This window comes from Stegostoma tigrinum, chromosome 5 (genome assembly GCF_030684315.1).
Source record: "Stegostoma tigrinum isolate sSteTig4 chromosome 5, sSteTig4.hap1, whole genome shotgun sequence".
NCBI classification, from domain to species: Eukaryota; Metazoa; Chordata; class Chondrichthyes; order Orectolobiformes; family Stegostomatidae; genus Stegostoma; species Stegostoma tigrinum.
The window spans coordinates 59,658,434-59,676,721 of NC_081358.1; the positions used below are offsets into that span (position 1 = coordinate 59,658,434).

The following is an 18,288-nucleotide window of genomic DNA, read 5'->3' on the forward strand; positions in this document are numbered from 1 at the left end:
AGTTCAAGTACTTGTTACCACTGTATTTGATTTCTGTCTAGATTTACTGTAGATTATTTTGTTTCATATTATGAGACTTAACAGATTTTCAGTTGTCCAATAGTAACATTTGTCAATTTGCTAGGTCCTTTTTATCAGTCTGTTGGAAACGTATCAAAGAAATACAATACTGAGTTGACCCCTGCAGGATGGACCTTCTCTATTTGGGGAGTCATTTATACCTGGCAAGCTGTATGGCTTCTCTATGCATGCATTGGATTATGCAGAAGGTAATGTGGTGCTCCAAATAATGTACATACATTCATTCCTGTAATCTGCATGAGTTCTGTTCCTGAGAACCTATGCAAATGATGAAATTCATGAGTGCGGAGCTTGTTAAAAAATGTCAAGAACCGTTAAAATGGTTTAAAATGTCTTGGATTGCAGTTTTTGCCTGTGGATGTTGATTTCTGTTGTTTCTTTTTGGCGGTGAATTTGATAGGTGAATTCGCGGTTCATTATTTTGCGGTTGGGAAGAATTTCCTGTATTGCCTACTCCGTGTATTAAGATCACTCATTGAATATCATTGAATAACGTTCAGTCTTGACCCAAAAGGGCACAGCAAAAATATGCAGATTTGGAACATACGAAACTGCGAAGTCAGGTTAATTAAATCATAATTGTTATTTTATTTCAGCACAAACATATCAGCTTTAGTCACTACTTCCTGATCTGTGACTTCTACTTTTAGATGAAATAAAAAGAAGTAGGAAAGAGGAGGGACCCATGACTGAAATTGAACAAAATATTCAATTGAGGTTGGAGCTTTCACTTTGCTCTCCTGCTCCTACTCCTTCTCTGGTCAGAGTAAATTTAAATGTAACCAGTTCCAACTGGTTTATTACTGAAAAAAATTACTCAAAAGCAGATGCAAAGATTATTGACAATTTGGATGATGCAAATATATAATTCTGTCCTTTCTTAAAAAAACTCATACTCCACTTTGAGGAGAAATAAATAAATGAAAATTCTAGAGTGTTAAGTTTAAAGTACTTTGCAAGTAATTGTTAAATTCACTGTCCTAAATGGTGTTCTGATCCTTAAGTTACTCTGTACACACAAACAGCTGGCCCTGGGAGTCTTCCTGGAAGAATTGTGGTAGGTTGACAGCACGTTTCTGAGCCTGTGTACGACAGAATCATCTTGTTTGAGAGTAGTTTGAATTTTCACTACAGCAAGATTTCCATGCATGATTTAAATCTGAGCTTCCTTAATGTCTTAATGGAAGCTGAAACATCAATAATCTTGCTGTGCATTATAGTAGATCTGTGATGGTGCTAATAAGATTAGTCAACACTTCCACCAGAGAGGATGGCTGCAAGCTCAGCACAGACAACTCTGCCAAATTAGTGTCTGATAGTACATCATTACCATGCACAGTTTTTTCTGTGTGCCACTCTATGAAAGTCTTCTGCAGCTGAATCCATATATGACCTCAGCCTCCAGCAAACTGACACCCACACCACACTTACCAGAATGCAGGCCATTTGTGACCATCCTCACCACATAGCGATCCCACCTCCAAACTCTCCTTTAAGTTACATCCAGTTTAAGTATCTGGGCTGTTGTAAGAGTGATGCCATTCGTTCATTTTGCTGTTCTTCCACCACTGCCTAGTCAGCTGGCAGTTCTTGGGGTATCTGAAAGAGAACGGTACAAGAATATGGTTGTGGGAGAGGAGGTAAATGCAGAGGAACCTGCTTACAGCCTTCACATTCAGGTGGAAGTAGTGTCTAATGCTATTAGCACCATGACAAATCTAACTATGATGCACAGCAAGATGGTTGATGGTTCTGCTTCCATTATGGCATTTACAGAAGCCTCACAAACTCCAGGTGATGCTGGGAAACTCAGATTTAAATGAAAATCTTGGAATCATGGAAATTTTGTTACAATGAAAACTTATCTACAGATTGTAAATTAGATGTAATTATGGAATGAGGGATAAGTGGGCAATGGAAAGGGAATTAGGTATGGTGATTTCGTCATCTTTTTATTATTTCAGCTTCATCTCTAGCCACAGCATTGGTGATTGCTGCTGCAAACTTGACCAGCATAGTCTTCTCCTTCAGAGTCATGCTTGTTCTCTGCCAGTTAAGTCCAGACTGTATAATTTCAGAGTACAGGTTAGCCCAGAGATGAGGAAGAATTTCTTCTCGCAGGCAGTAGTGAATATGTATGGATTTTATTTTACTACGGTGAGCTATTGAGGCTGGGTTGTTCAGCATATTTGAGGCTGAGATAGATATTTAATTAACAAGGGAATTGAGCATTTTGGGGAAAAGGCAGGAAAATGGAGTTGAGAATTATCAGATTGGCAATGATCTCATTGAATGGCAGAGTGGACGTAATGGGCTACTTGGGCTATTTCTGCTCCTACATCTTGTGGTCTTAAATAAAAGTAAAATACAGCGGATGCTGGAAATATGAAACAAAAACAAAAAATTCTGGAGAAACTCTCCAGGTCTGGCATCATCTGTGGAGTGCGAAACAAAAAGAACATCTTACCATTATTCCTTGATGTCTCTTGAAACTGCCAACTTGTCCACAAGAGGGGGGTTAGTGAGTATAACACACAAGTTTGAGTGACCTGGTAACATATGAAATATGGGTGTGAGACTTGAAGCAGTGCTCAGTGTATGTCACCTGAACTCAAGGTATGATTGATAATGGGAACTGCAGATGCTGGAGAATCCAAGATAGCAAAGTGTGGAGCTGGATGAACACAGCAGGCCAAGCAGCATCTCAGGAGCACAAAAGCTGACGTTTCGGGCCTAGACCCTTCATCAGAGAGGGGGATGGGGAGAGGGAACTGGAATAAATAGGGAGAGAGGGGGAGGCGGACCGAAGATGGAGAGAAAACAAGATAGGTAGAGAGGAGAGTACCTACCACCTCATCCTGCCTCCTTGACCTGTCCAGCTTCCCTGGACTGACCTATCCCCTCCTTACCTCCTCACCTATACTCTCCTCTCTACCTATCTTGTTTTCTCTCCATCTTCGGTCCGCCTCCCCCTCTCTCCCTATTTATTCCAGTTCCCTCTCCCCATCCCCCTCTCTGATGAAGGATCTAGGCCCGAAACATCAGCTTTTGTGATCCTGAGATGCTGCTTGGCCTGCTGTGTTCATCCAGCTCCACACTTTGTTATCAAAGTATGATTGTCTGTTTGATTGATGGCAGTTGGGCTAGTTGAGGGATGGGTGTGCATTACATTGAGTCGAGTGTGAAGTGACAAGTGCAGTTGTCTTTGACGGACACTAAGTAACTTTGGTGACTGATCTGAGCTCATTTGTGGCATTGCACTCAGGTCCTTGTGATGACTATTCTGAGATTAACCAACTTGGCTGTCTGCTCCCATTGCCTTTGGAAAATTTGTCTGATAATATTCCTGGTTCCATATGAAAAGATGACATCTCTTCCACTTCACAAGTTGTTCATTGCAGTGTCAGAGAACCTTTGAGCATGATCTCTCCTCCACTGCAATATCATTTGCCTTGCTTCCTGTTCAGACCGCCTTCCACAAGTAGCTGCATTTCCTGAAGAGAAGCATAGCTAGCTTTGACTTGGGCTTCTTGCTGAGACACAAAATTACTCAGCAAATCATTCAGCTCTGGCTCTACAGATCAGTTGTACAAGTTCGTATCAAGTTACTGTGTTGCCTTTATCAGTAAGAATGGACATGGATTAGTCAAGCATCGCAAGCCTGCTTTTGGGGGCTGGCCAATTTAGGTACCAAGGATTTAATATCCATCAATTAGATCCCACCATAAATCCTTTAATCTATTTTGAGGATTTATTTAGTTGTCTCTAAGCAACAAAGCTGGAGCAATAACCAAACAACACAAAATGCTGTGACCTTGTGATTCGTTCAATGATTTATATGGCTGGCAAGCAACTAAATCTGTAACAGGACCTGGTGAGGAGTGACTGCAGCTCAAATCCAGAGTATAATGTACTGTTTTGGTCTTCTTATTTTGTAAAAAAGAGAGATAATTGTGTTGGAAGCAGTTCAAAGAAGGTTTGTGTGTTACGACTCACTGGGATAGCATGCTGGAAATCAAGTCCTGCAATTCCCAAAGTCATCATAAAAGTTAAATATTTTAAAAAGCATGCAAAGTTCACCAATTTACCGGATTTTCAGGTAAACCCAAGTTGATGGGAAGGTTTCCGCACAAACAAGAATGATTATTTATTATTTGTAATTAGACTGTAGCTACAGATAAGTAGTTATGAACCATGGACATTTAATACTACCAACTACAACTCCAAAACCCTTTACAAAATTCCCTCTATGCACAAGCAGTCAGAGTTTGATACATTAGGGGCAAAGGGGATAAAAACTGTAAATTTGGTTCTGTGGTCTTTGTGCCCAGGTTCTATAATTGAGATGATCTTTATGACACTCCTGCTGGCCAGCATATTGCTTTAGTCTTTTTCTCAGATGCCTCCACTGGTTGGTAAGAGACACAGGTGGGTCATTTCCTTATTTAAGGAGTCTGATTTATAAATTGAAACTCATAGATACCCTGCAGTTCAGAAAGTGGCCGTTTGGCCCATCAAATCTACACTGACCCTCCAAAGAGCATCCAACCTAGGCAAAGCCCCACCCTCTCCCTATAACCTTTCATTTCCCATGGCTAACCAACCTAACTTGCACACTATGGGAAATTTAGCATGGCCAATCCACCTAATTGGCCCATCTTTGGACTATGGAAAGAAATCAGAACAGACCTGTAGAACATACAAACTCCACACAGATAATCTTCCAAAGCTAGCATTGAACCTGGCACTATGAGGCAGGAGTGCTAACTACTGTGCAACCGTAACTTACAAGAACTGTTGCCAGAAAGATAAACTGGTTTCTTCAGGTTCACAGTGAGCTTTGATTGTACAGAGTGAACAGACCATTCATGAACTAGCCAAGATTCTCAATCTCAATCTCTCTCTCTGTTATTCCCAGCTCTGACCTGTTTAGTTTCCTGAGACCCAATCACATTGTTGTTTATTGGTAAAACGATCTCTATCATTGATAACTGGCCACTAGTCCATAGACCAATCAACTTTGTGATATCAACAAAAACTGCACCCCTGAGCCCTAAATCATCTTCAACTTGACCTCTACCTAACTCTTGTTCAAAGAGTTGTTTACACGATGCTTGCATTGGGTGTCTGATTACTTGCTTTCAAAACCAACAGACACAGACTCAAACATTGATTTTAATACAACCCAACCCATTCATTTCAGTCCACAGTTTTTCCAAACACTTACTCATCTGATTCATTCCTGCAATTAAGAGTTTATTTCACAAAGAAAGGTTGAACAGGTTGAACCTTTACCTATTGGAAGTATAGAGGAATAAGATATCATCTTTACTGAGGTCTCTAATATGTTGAGGAACTTGACAGTCTGAAAGGATGTTTCCCCTTGTGATAGAGTCTAGACTGATAATAGTCTACAGATTAGAATAAGATTCCTTACCTCAGTGAAGATTGGGCTATTGAATTCATTCAAGGCTGACTTGGATTTCTGTTCGACCAGGATCATGACGGTCAGGGGATTCAGGCTGGGGGTTCAAGTTAGATGGGAATGTAGAGCTAAGCTCACAACTAGATCAACTATAACCTGGTTGAATGGGGAGCAGGCTTAAACAGCCAAATGACTTACTTCTGCTCCCAAGACCCATGTTCCTAAATTAATTAATCAGTTGAGCATTACAGAATAAGGAAATTGTTCAGATCGCTTCTACAACTGTTAAGAATATAAGGGAATAAAAATAACCGCAGTTGTAAAATGTAATTATAGAATAGTAGATTGGCTGTAGATTTTGGATATTTTAGTTTCCTTATAATCAACTAACATTAAAATCGATTAAATATTAGACAAAAGTCAAGACCATATGCAGTCCACAGCTAAATCAAGAACAGCAAAGATAACTGGGAAATGTTCATCAACCAATGACACCTGTTACCCATTATTAATTTTTTGTTTTAAATGGGAATTAAAAGTGAATGAATATGTGTACCAGGGTAATCAAATTTAATTCACTTCCCATCTTAAAGCCATGCATTCAGTTGTCCACTTGGATAATAATTTGATTGTGTGCTAACGTGGATAGACACAAAACTTTGAAGTACAATGAACTGCCAGGGTGATATTGATAGTCTTCAAAAGGCCATACACAGGCAGAAAGAGTGGGCAGACAATTGGCAGATGAAGTTTAATGTAGACAAGAAGGAGGATTCAGTTTGACAGAAAGAATGGGGAGAAGTCATTTAAATAAAGGTTATGAGTAAAGGTGGCATGGTAGCACAATGGTTAGCACTGCTGCCACACAGTGCCTGAGACCTGGGTTTGATTCCAGCCTTGGGTGACTGTCTGAGTGGAGACTGCATGATCTCCCTGGGTTTCTGTTGGGTCTCAGGTTTCATTCGACAGTCTAAAGACAGCGCAGGTTCAGTGGATTGGCCATGCTAAATTGCCCCACAGCGTCCAGGGATGTGCAGGCTAAGTGGATTAGCCATGGTAAATGTAGGATTACAGAGATAGGATGGAGGTCTGGACCCAGGTGGGATGCTCTTCAAAGCGAACTCAGTATGCAGACTTGATGAGGCAAATGGTCTCCATCTGCACTGTAGGGATTCTACAGTTCTGACTGGGATGAGTGGGGTCAGGGGGTTAATGTGAAAAATCAGTGAAAGTGGCAGGTTGAACACCTTTAAAAAAACATGGGATACTGAGCTTCATTAATAAAGGTACCAAGTACAAAGCAAGGAGTTAGGCTAGTCTTATGGTGGATGCATAAGGTGCTGCCTAAATACAATTTATTCCTTTGTATATTTTGATTTTGCCAGTTCTACAAACTAAAGCAGTATTGTTATTAACCAGTTTTATCTTGATATTTATTCACACAGGAGTGCCCTTACATGGATGCCTTCCATACTGTCCTGCCCTTTTTACGTTGTTTGGATTACAAACAATCTTTTGAATATAAGTTGGATTTTTCTTTGGGATAGAGAGTAAGTGATGGAAAGCTACTTCAATCACAATCAGTAAGATTGCCATGACTATTCTTGTAGAAAATGCTATTGCTTGGAATATGGCAGAATTTGTTACTATTGTGCTACAATGGAAGAATTTACATAGTTACTTTCTTCCTCAGGAAATAATAATTCCCACTTCTGGTGAGGCGATTTGTACAGCAAAATGTTGCCATCTATGAAAAGATTTCCAGTTGGGAGGGAAGTGTAATCTAAAATGAAACGTAGAACAACAGATTATTTACGTTAATAAAATGTGAGGCTGGATGAACACAGCAGGCCAAGCAGCATCTCAGGAGCACAAAAGCTGACGTTTCGGGCCTAGACCCTTCATCAGAGAGGGGGATGGGGAGAGGGAGCTGGAATAAATAGGGAGAGAGGGGGAGGCGGACCGAAGATGGAGAGTAAAGAAGATAGGTGGAGAGAGTATAGGTGGGGAGGTAGGGAGGGGATAGGTCAGTCCAGGGAAGACGGACAGGTCAAGGAGGTGGGATGAGGTTAGTAGGTAGCTGGGGGTGCGGCTTGGTGTGGGAGGAAGGGATGGGTGAGAGGAAGAACCGGTTAGGGAGGCAGAGACAGGTTGGACTGGTTTTGGGATGCAGTGGGTGGGGGGGAAGAGCTGGGCTGGTTGTGTGGTGCAGTGGGGGGAGGGGACGAACTAGGCTGGTTTAGGGATGCAGTAGGGGAAGGGGAGATTTTGAAACTGGTGAAGTCCACATTGATACCATATGGCTGCAGGGTTCCCAGGCGGAATATGAGTTGCTGTTCCTGCAACCTTCGGGTGGCATCATTGTGGCAGTGCAGGAGGCCCATGATGGACATGTCATCTAGAGAATGGGAGGGGGAGTGGAAATGGTTTGCGACTGGGAGGTGCAGTTGTTTGTTGCGAACTGAGCGGAGGTGTTCTGCAAAGCGGTCTCCAAGCCTCCGCTTGGTTTCCCCAATGTAGAGGAAGCCGCACCGGGTACAATGGATGCAGTATACCACATTGGCAGATGTGCAGGTGAACCTCTGCTTAATGTGGAATGTCATCTTGGGGCCTGGGATAGGGGTGAGGGAGGAGGTGTGGGGACAAGTGTAGCATTTCCTGCGGTTGCAGGGGAAGGTGCCGGGTGTGGTGGGGTTGGAGGGCAGTGTGGAGCGAACAAGGGAGTCACGGAGAGAGTGGTCTCTCCGGAAAGCAGACAGGGGAGGGGATGGAAAAATGTCTTGGGTGGTGGGGTCGGATTGTAAATGGCGGAAGTGTCGGAGGATGATGCGTTGTATCCGGAGGTTGCTAGGGTGGTGTGTGAGAACGAGGGGGATCCTCTTAGGGCGGTTGTGGCGGGGGCGGGGTGTGAGGGATGTGTGGACATCAGTTACAAGCTGGTTACAAGAGGCGGCGCCGATACAGTCATCAATGTACCGTAGGAAGAGGTCATCACCTCAGGGGACCTCCCACCCACAGCCTCCAACCTCATTGTTCCCCAACCCCGCACGGCCCATTTCTATCTCCTTCCCAAAATCCACAAACCTGCCTGCCCTGGTCGACCCATCGTCTCAGCCTGCTCCTGCCCCACCGAACTCATCTCCACCTATCTGGACTCCATTCTCTCCCCTTTTGTCCAGGAACTCCCCACCTACGTCCGTGACACCACCCACGCCCTCCACCTCCTCCAGGACTTCCAGTTCCCTGGCCCCCAACACCTCATATTCACCATGGACGTCCAGTCCCTGTACACCTGCATTCCACATGGAGATGGCCTCAAGGCCCTCCGCTTCTTCCTGCCCCGCAGGCCCGACCAGTCCCCCTCCACCGACACACTCATCCGCCTAGCTGAACTCGTCCTCACACTTAACAACTTCTCTTTTGACTCCTCCCACTTCCTACAGACTAAGGGGGTGGCCATGGGCACCCGCATGGGCCCCAGCTATGCCTGCCTCTTTGTAGGTTACGTGGAACAGTCCCTCTTCCGCACCTACACAGGCCCCAAACCCCACCTCTTCCTACGGTACATTGATGACTGTATCGGCGCCGCCTCTTGCTCCCCAGAGGAGCTCGAACAGTTCATCCACTTCACCAACACCTTCCACCCCAACCTTCAGTTCACCTGGGCCATCTCCAGCACATCCCTCACCTTCCTGGACCTCTCAGTCTCCATCTCAGGCAACCAGCTTGTAACTGATGTCCATTTCAAGCCCACCGACTCCCACAGCTACCTTGAATACACCTCCTCCCACCCACCCTCCTGCAAAAATTCCATCCCCTATTCCCAATTCCTCCGCCTCCGCCGCATCTGCTCCCACGATAAGACATTCCACTCCCGCACATCCCGGATGTCCAAGTTCTTTAAGGACCGCAACTTTCCCCCCACAGTGATCGAGAACGCCCTTGACCGCGTCTCCCGTATTTCCCGCAACACATCCCTCACATCCCGCCCCCACCACAACCGCCCTAAGAGGATCCCCCTCGTTCTCACACACCACCCTAGCAACCTCCGGATACAACGCATCATCCTCCGACACTTCCGCCATTTACAATCCGACCCCACCACCCAAGAGAGAATGGAGTCCAGATAGGTGGAGATGAGTTCGGTGGGGCAGGAGCAGGCTGAGACGATGGGTCGACCAGGGCAGGCAGGTTTGTGGATTTTGGGAAGGAGATAGAAATGGGCCGTGCGGGGTTGGGGAACAATGAGGTTGGAGGCTGTGGGTGGGAGGTCCCCTGAGGTGATGACCTCTTCCTACGGTACATTGATGACTGTATCGGCGCCGCCTCTTGTAACCAGCTTGTAACTGATGTCCACACATCCCTCACACCCCGCCCCCGCCACAACCGCCCTAAGAGGATCCCCCTCGTTCTCACACACCACCCTAGCAACCTCCGGATACAACGCATCATCCTCCGACACTTCCGCCATTTACAATCCGACCCCACCACCCAAGACATTTTTCCATCCCCTCCCCTGTCTGCTTTCCGGAGAGACCACTCTCTCTGTGACTCCCTTGTTCGCTCCACACTGCCCTCCAACCCCACCACACCCGGCACCTTCCCCTGCAACCACAGGAAATGCTACACTTGTCCCCACACCTCCTCCCTCACCCCTATCCCAGGCCCCAAGATGACATTCCACATTAAGCAGAGGTTCACCTGCACATCTGCCAATGTGGTATACTGCATCCATTGTACCCGGTGCGGCTTCCTCTACATTGGGGAAACCAAGCGGAGGCTTGGAGACCGCTTTGCAGAACACCTCCGCTCAGTTCGCAACAAACAACTGCACCTCCCAGTCGCAAACCATTTCCACTCCCCCTCCCATTCTCTAGATGACATGTCCATCATGGGCCTCCTGCACTGCCACAATGATGCCACCCGAAGGTTGCAGGAACAGCAACTCATATTCCGCCTGGGAACCCTGCAGCCATATGGTATCAATGTGGACTTCACCAGTTTCAAAATCTCCCCTTCCCCTACTGCATCCCTAAACCAGCCTAGTTCGTCCCCTCCCCCCACTGCACCACACAACCAGCCCAGCTCTTCCCCCCCACCCACTGCATCCCAAAACCAGTCCAACCTGTCTCTGCCTCCCTAACCGGTTCTTCCTCTCACCCATCCCTTCCTCCCACACCAAGCCGCACCCCCAGCTACCTACTAACCTCATCCCACCTCCTTGACCTGTCCGTCTTCCCTGGACTGACCTATCCCCTCCCTACCTCCCCACCTATACTCTCTCCACCTATCTTCTTTACTCTCCATCTTCGGTCCGCCTCCCCCTCTCTCCCTATTTATTCCAGCTCCCTCTCCCCATCCCCCTCTCTGATGAAGGGTCTAGGCCCGAAACGTCAGCTTTTGTGCTCCTGAGATGCTGCTTGGCCTGCTGTGTTCATCCAGCCTCACATTTTATTATCTTGGAATTCTCCAGCATCTGCAGTTCCTATTGTCTCTGAGATTATTTACGTTAACTGGTGATTGTGTTACATGACAATGTAAGGTAATACAGTGCTATCTCTCTCAAGTTATGCATGATGAAAGCTTGATAGTAAAATGAATTAATTTACTTGCTTTCTTGTAAAGCAATAGAGACTTGTTCCTTTGTGCTTTGAACAGGGCTATCATTAAGCACATGGGGGTTTCTTGGAAAGCTGAGGCTTTCGTTTCCCCCAGATACCATCACTGGGGAAAACAGGAGAAACCCATGGAAAATTCAGTTTAGTACTACTGGGACTTACCTTTTGCGTTACTTGTTAGAAGATACCAAGAATGGGCATAAAGTTTTAATTACTCCATTCCCCATCCAAATCAAAAATGGCCCTAAATTTGTTTGGTTGCAATATGGAGGTTGACTTCTGTCCAGTCTTCTCTTACAGCACTTCGTCATGGTCACCAATTTTAGATGGTTGGCGAGTTGCTATACTCAGGATTGAGGCCAGTGCTAATAATATGTATTACCTTGCAGAGTAGATTAAAACTCAGTAGGCTTGTTGTATGTTTGTTGATCTCATTACGGTGGAGAACCATGCCTCTAGGAATTCCCGTGCGTGTCTTGTTTGATTTTGGCTACTATGGTTATGTTGTCCCAATTAAACAGATAGCCTGCTTTGACTGGACAGACAGGAAGGAAACGACCCATCAGAATACACAACATCAGATAGCAACAAAATGACATGACAAACTTTCCCTGACATCAGTGCGCTCGGTCAATGAAGGCCATCGGTTTAACTGGGAAAATGTAACCATAGTAGCCTAAGCCAAACATAGGCACGCACAGGAATTCTGAGAGGCATAGTTCTCCACCCATAATGGATTAAACAAACATGTAGAATTGGACCCCATATACAAACCCATACAGAACAGAACCAGAAATGATACTGCTCACCGTAACAAACTAGACAGTATAAATTCCAAGCGGAGTACAACAACATCACTTCATCAGAGGCCTCACTGATGATGTTACCTAGCATGGTGATGAAACGTCTAAATGAAAACAAGCCAGCTCAGCAAGCAAGTCAACAAACTCACCCACAATCCAAACTACAAATCTTTGCAAAAACCTTGATGCCTTTTCTAGTCCTTCGAGGTCCAACCATAAAAATGTGTCAATCCCTTCTTATCTTTGATGTCCACCTATTTGACTCTATAGGAACCGGTATTGTTTTTTGTACAGCTCTCTCTATTGAAACTATAAGCACTTCCATCAATGTAGCATTTCTGGCTGATGCTGTTTTTCCACTAAATGTTGATATGGTAATAACATTCTCTTATTAATATGCAATTCAATCAGCAAGTTCAGATTAAGAGTTAAACACGATTTCAAAATGTCTTCTACTTCCTGGTCAGTCGAATGCTGTGCGGTTTCCGTCACACCACACAACTGGCTTCTTATTCTTAACCTCCTTGTTTTTCAATAATTGCTGGATTTGCATGTTAATTTGCTATTAAACTCACTGCAGAATACTATGGTCTATCATGTAAGGTGCTCTGTGAATGACATAATATTTAATGCAATTCTGATGAAACTCTTTAGCTCAAACTGGGAAAAATTCATATTGTTTGATCCTATTGGTGTGTATGGACAGTTGCTGGAGATATAAAAGTATAACATTTCAAATTTCAAACTTAATTTTCCTTGCTTCCTCCTCCCACCCCCCAAATCCAGTCTTCACTTTATTTCTCATCCTGTATGAGATTTGAATTAAACCTGTTCTTTTTTTCTTCCTCATCATTCACTCTCGTGTATGAGATCCTAATTCTTCATTGCCCTCATAACACTGCAACTACTTCGAACCTCTGAAAAAATTACAATCTGAGAGGCACTGGCAAAAGTTTAGGACATTTGGTGTACCAATGAGATAGTTGATTTGATTTATTATTGTCACATGTAATGAGATACAATGAAAAGTATTGTTCTGAGTGGTATCCAAGCAATTTGTGGCTTACATAAGTACATAGGGTAATAGAGGGGAAATCAGAGTATAGAGTTACAGATAAAGAAAAGGTGCAGAGAAGGATCAACTGTAGTATATGAGAGGTTCATTCACAAGTCTCATAACAGCAGGGAAGAAGCTGTTCTGGAAATCTGTTGTTACATGTTTTCAAACTTTTGTATCTTCTGCCAAACAAAAGAGGGTAGAAGAGAGCCTGACCAAGGTGGAAGGAGTCTTTGATCATACGGGGAGTCCACTGCAGCAAGGACTAACTCAGCCTTTGCAGTCAAATTTTCAAGTTGCAATTGGTGCTATTAAATCTGTGATAAATTGAAAGCAGAAAGTGCTGGAAGTATTCAGAAGGTCTGGCAATGTGTGCAGAAAATTAGAGACAGCGTCGACATTATGAATCAAATCTGGCTCTTTTTCAGAACTCTTAACTTCATAGCTTCTATTAACAGTTGGAATATCCCCATTTTATTCCTACAGACTTGACATTCCAATACATTGAACTTTGTTGCACTATTGCCTTGATTTGTTTTGATTTTGTTTTGTTCTCATCTTATGTTCTTATCATAGCGCTCTTGGCCCTGAATCAGAAGGCTGTGGGTTGAAACTTCTGCATAAGTACAAGCTGACACTTCAGCACACTGAAAATGATATCTTTCTGATGAGATGTAGATGGAGGCCACCAAGGAATCACTTAATGCTGGGGAATGGAGTGATTCAAGTTGATAATGTTACAGGAAGTTTTAGACATAATAGTTTTATCAGTGAGGTGATGCATGGTGTCATCAACAATGGTTCAAACTGGGGCTGCTCAGCTGCTGATCTCATTACAGTCTTGATTTAAATATGGACAGAAGAGTTAAATTCCAGAGGTGAGGTGAGAGTGACAGCACTCGATAGCAAGGCTACAATCGACCAAGTTTAGCATCAAGGAACGCTAGCAAATCAATGGATATCAGGGGTCAAGCTCTCTGCTGGTTGCAGTCATGCCTGGCACAAAGCAAGGTGATTCTGATGGTTGGAGGTCAATCATCTCAGCTACAGAACATCTTTGTACCAGTTCCTCAGTGTAGTATCACCAGCTGCTCAGCAATTACCTTCTCTCTGTCATAAGATCAGAAATGGGGATGTTCACTGATTATTGCACATTGTTCAGCGCCATTTGTGACTGCTCATGTACTGAAGTAGCCCATGTACAAATTCAACAAGACCTGGACAATTTACAGACTTGGGCTGACAAGTGGCAAGTAACATTCATGTCTCAAAAATGCAAGGCTAATCCATCATCAGTAAGAAACAATCTAACCACCATCCCAGACATTCAATAGTGTTACCATTCACTGAAACCCTCACTATCAACATCCTTGGGGTCACCATTGTCCAGAAACTCAACTGGACTCCCCATGTAAACAAAGTGGCTACAATAGCAGTTCAGACGCTCAGGATACTGTGCTGAGTAACACATTTCCTGACTCCCCAAAGTCTATCCAGCATATAGAAAGCACAACGTGCAACAGAATACTCCCCACTTGTCTGTTTGGATGCTGTTCCAACAAGATTCAAGAAGTTTCACACCAACCAGGACTAACCAACCCACTTGATTGACACCACATCCTCACACATTCTCTCTCTCCACTACCAACGCTCAGTAGCAGCAGTGTGTTACTATCTACAAGATGCACTGCACAAATTCACCCAAGATCCTCAGACAATACTTTCCAAACCTGCAACCAGTTCCATTTAGAAGAACAAGGAGAGCCAATAAGCCAATACATGGGAACATCTCCAACTGCAAGTTCTCCTCCAAGCCACTCATCATCCTGACTTAGAAACATATTGCCATTCCTTCATTGTCGCTGGACCAAAATCCTAGAATTCCTTCCTGAACAACAGTATGGATCAACCCACAGCAGGTGGATTGCAGCAGATAAAGGCGGCAGCTCACCACCACCTTCTCATGGGTAACTAGGGACAGGTGGTAAACGCTAGCCAATGAGCAAAACCCATTTCCCACAATGAATAAACAAAAAGATCTAAGTCATAGCCAACTCAAAGCATTAACTTTGTTTTTCTCTTTGACAATACTACCAGACCCGCTGAGTATTTCCATCACTGTTTTTAATTTATAAGTGGTTTCAAAGAACAGACGAAAACATGATTGCATAAATTGAGCCAGGCGTTGAAGAAATTGAGGATCCATAGCGTGCATTTTTTAATCAGTTCTCAGAAGGAGCGGTAAATACCTGCATATTTTCTGCCTACCAGTTTCTTTAAATCTGTGTTCTCTGGTTACCAACCCACTTGCCGATGGAAACAGTTTTGTCCTATATGTTGTATTGACCCTGTGAAAATTTTGAACATCTTTATGAAATCAGTTTTTGTCTGACTTAGTGCAGGGTAGGTTAATCCCAACTCTAGTCTTTCCACATGACTGAGGCTACTCTTCACTGGTGATAGTCTATTTAGTCTCTTCCACAGGCTTCAAAAATTAAGGTATTCTTCATAAAGTGTGGTTCCCAGAACTCGACTCAGTTCTTGGAGTCTAACTTTGGAAGCAATAGAGGGGAACTTGTGGCATCATGTGCCAGGACAGGGGCAGGTCTTTAGAAAGTACTGTAAAACATTTGAACAACTAATTAAGAGCAAACTACTAATTTTCTTGTCTGAGATTCATTTTTTAAAGGAAAAGAACAGATTACTGTAGGTCTCTTTCACATAAGTTTTAACTCTTATCCCAATCCCAATGCAATGAGTTTGAACTCTAAGCAAAGTAGTCTTCATAGCAGAAGATTTGTGTTCAAGCATACTGAGGAGATGAACCTAATTCTTTTTCCTTGAAATGAAGCAGGAAAATTGGAACCCATTTGTGTAAGGAACAAACGTAATATTAAGTGTAGCAGTATCTCTATGTAAAGAAACAGCATGAATATCTACCTACTTCTAAAAAATGATGCATCAACTATGTGGATTTTAATTCTAAGTGAGTTCCGTTTTCATCAGTTGCTGTCCATACTCTGTGTTTGACCCAAATTTCCATTTATTTCAGGTACATTATTCCTGCACTCGCTTTCCTTGCTTTGATTGCTTTCACCAGTTATGTGGCTTTATTCTTTACCTATCGTGCCCTACATACTCAGCTCCCATGGATGCAAAAGTACCGAAAGATTGATATGTGGCTTGTCAGAATACTGGTATGTGTTTTTGGAACATCAATTTAACAGAAACAAGGTTTATAAGGTGGAATGGAAAAGTACTTTTTATTAGTTTAATTTATCTACAGAAAAAATAACAGGATCTGCTGAGTGGTGAAGAAGAGTTCTGCAGTACTTGAAATATGAACTATTTGTCTCTTCACAGATTCTGCCAGACCTACTGAGTTTCTCCAACAAAACAAACAGACATTGCTGGAAAAGTTCAGCAGGTCTGGCAGCATTTGTGGAGAGAAATCAGAATTAACATTTTGGATCCAGTGACCCTTCCTCAGAACTGATGGTAACTAGGAAGAAGTTGTTTTTTATGCAGAAGATAGGGTGGGGTTATGTTTAAGGAGTAACTGATAGATGTAGGTTGAGCCCAAAGAGAGAGCAAAACAGTTGAACAGACAAAGGAATGTATAACGGTCAGCCTAGGAGAATGAATATCTACTAATAGGATGTATTAGTGGCTAAGAATGGGTTATGTGGACATGGGAGAAGGTGCCTCCAGCCCTAAAATTGTTGAACTTGATATTGAGTCCAGAAGGCTGTAGAATTCCCACATAGAAAATGAGATGACTTTCTTCCAGTTTGCACAGATCTTCGCTGGAGCACTGCAGCAAGCCTGAATCAAAGAAGTTGGCTAGAGAACAAAGTAGTGTATTGGAGTAGGAGGCAACTGGAAGTTCAGGTCTTTTTCATACAGAACATAGGTGTTCTGCAAAGCGATCACCCAGTCTATGATTCATTTTCCCAATGTAGAGGAGACCACATTGGGAGCAGCGAATGCAGTAGACTAGGTTGAGTAAAGTGCAGGTAAGGCGCTACTTCGCCTGGAAGGTATGTTTGGGCCCTTGGATACTGAGGAGGGAGGAAGTAAACGGGCAATTGTTACATCGTCTGTGGTTGCAGGGGAAGGTGCTGTGTGGATAGGGGATGTTTTTGAAAATTAAGCAGGAGTGGACCAGAGTGTCCCGGAGGGAATGGTTCTTGCAGAAGGCTGACAAAGAAGGGGAGAGATATATGTGTCAAGTGGTGGCAGTGAATGAATTGGCAGCTACTGGGTTTCTCCAACACCTTTGGTGTTTTTAAGGATTAGTTCTTGACTGTTGCCACCTAGAGTATAATAATTCCTGGATGCTAAACTCAGGAAAGTTAGACAGAGGCTCTCTTTGCTTTTTGTTACAATGCTTAGGGGCTTCCAGTAGTGGAGTGTAGATGGAAGATAGGTCAGGGGAAGAGCAGCCCAACAGCTGGGTGAGTGGTAAGGCAGGGAATCGTATGTCAGTAAGATGGGAGTGCCATCATTATAGCTCTTGGCTCATTGTCCATGGGTGTATTGCTCAGAAATGCAAAGCATCATTGGAAAACTTGAGGAGTTTCTGGGTAAAACTTTTGGTGGTCACCATTCTTTTTAGTGCATAGTGTTAGTGGGATGAGTGTCAGAAGTCCTTTGCAGAAGAGTTATGAAGTAAAATTTCAACTCAACCACATAAAGGAGATATTATGTTGATAAATATCTAAGAACCTGATCAAGGAGGTGAGCTTTATAGAGAGTATGAAAGGAGCAATGAGAGACAGCAAGCTGGAATGGTATATGGAGGGAATTCCCAAGCTTGGGGAGCCCTAGGCAACTGGAAGCACAGCTACCAGCAGTGGAAAGATTAAAATTGAGGATGCTCAAGAGGTTGGAGTTAGGGAAGGTTTCTGTGGCTGGAGGAGGTTACAGGGTGAGAATAGTGGTCAGGCCATTAATGGCTTAAATGGAACCCCTTTAAGGAACAGAGAGCACAGACATGATGGTTGAATGAGACTTGGTGTGAGTCAGGACCTAAGCAGCAGAGTTTTGGATGAACCTCATGCCCACAAAGATCCCAGTACTGGCGAACAGAGTCAGGGAGGTCACAGACAGATCGTCTGTTCTATTTATTACTGGGAGAGGTCTAAACACTCAGGTGCCCACATAGCCCATTTTTATAATATTTGGGTATCACTGGCTAAGCCAGCATTTGTTTCCTATCCCTAACTGTCTTTGATTGAGTAACTCATTAGACTATTTCAGGGGATACAGCTATATTTTTGTAGATCTGGAGCCACATGTAGG

The 18,288-nt window shown here is 43.7% G+C and overlaps 1 protein-coding gene across 4 annotated transcripts in view; it reads left to right on the plus strand.

Annotated features, from left to right (window-relative positions):
- Nucleotides 1-18,288, plus strand: part of si:ch211-161h7.5 (uncharacterized) — a 59,914-nt gene that overhangs the window by 23,025 nt on the left and 18,601 nt on the right. For 3 of the 4 annotated variants that reach the window (XM_048529960.2, XM_048529958.2, XM_048529961.2), the window contains 3 exons: nt 125-269; nt 6,952-7,056; nt 16,037-16,181. In XM_048529960.2, coding sequence (XP_048385917.1) covers nt 125-269; nt 6,952-7,056; nt 16,037-16,181 — 395 coding nt within the window. The remainder of the gene's footprint in view (nt 1-124; nt 270-6,951; nt 7,057-16,036; nt 16,182-18,288) is intronic. The other variant, XM_048529962.2, reaches the window with a different exon arrangement.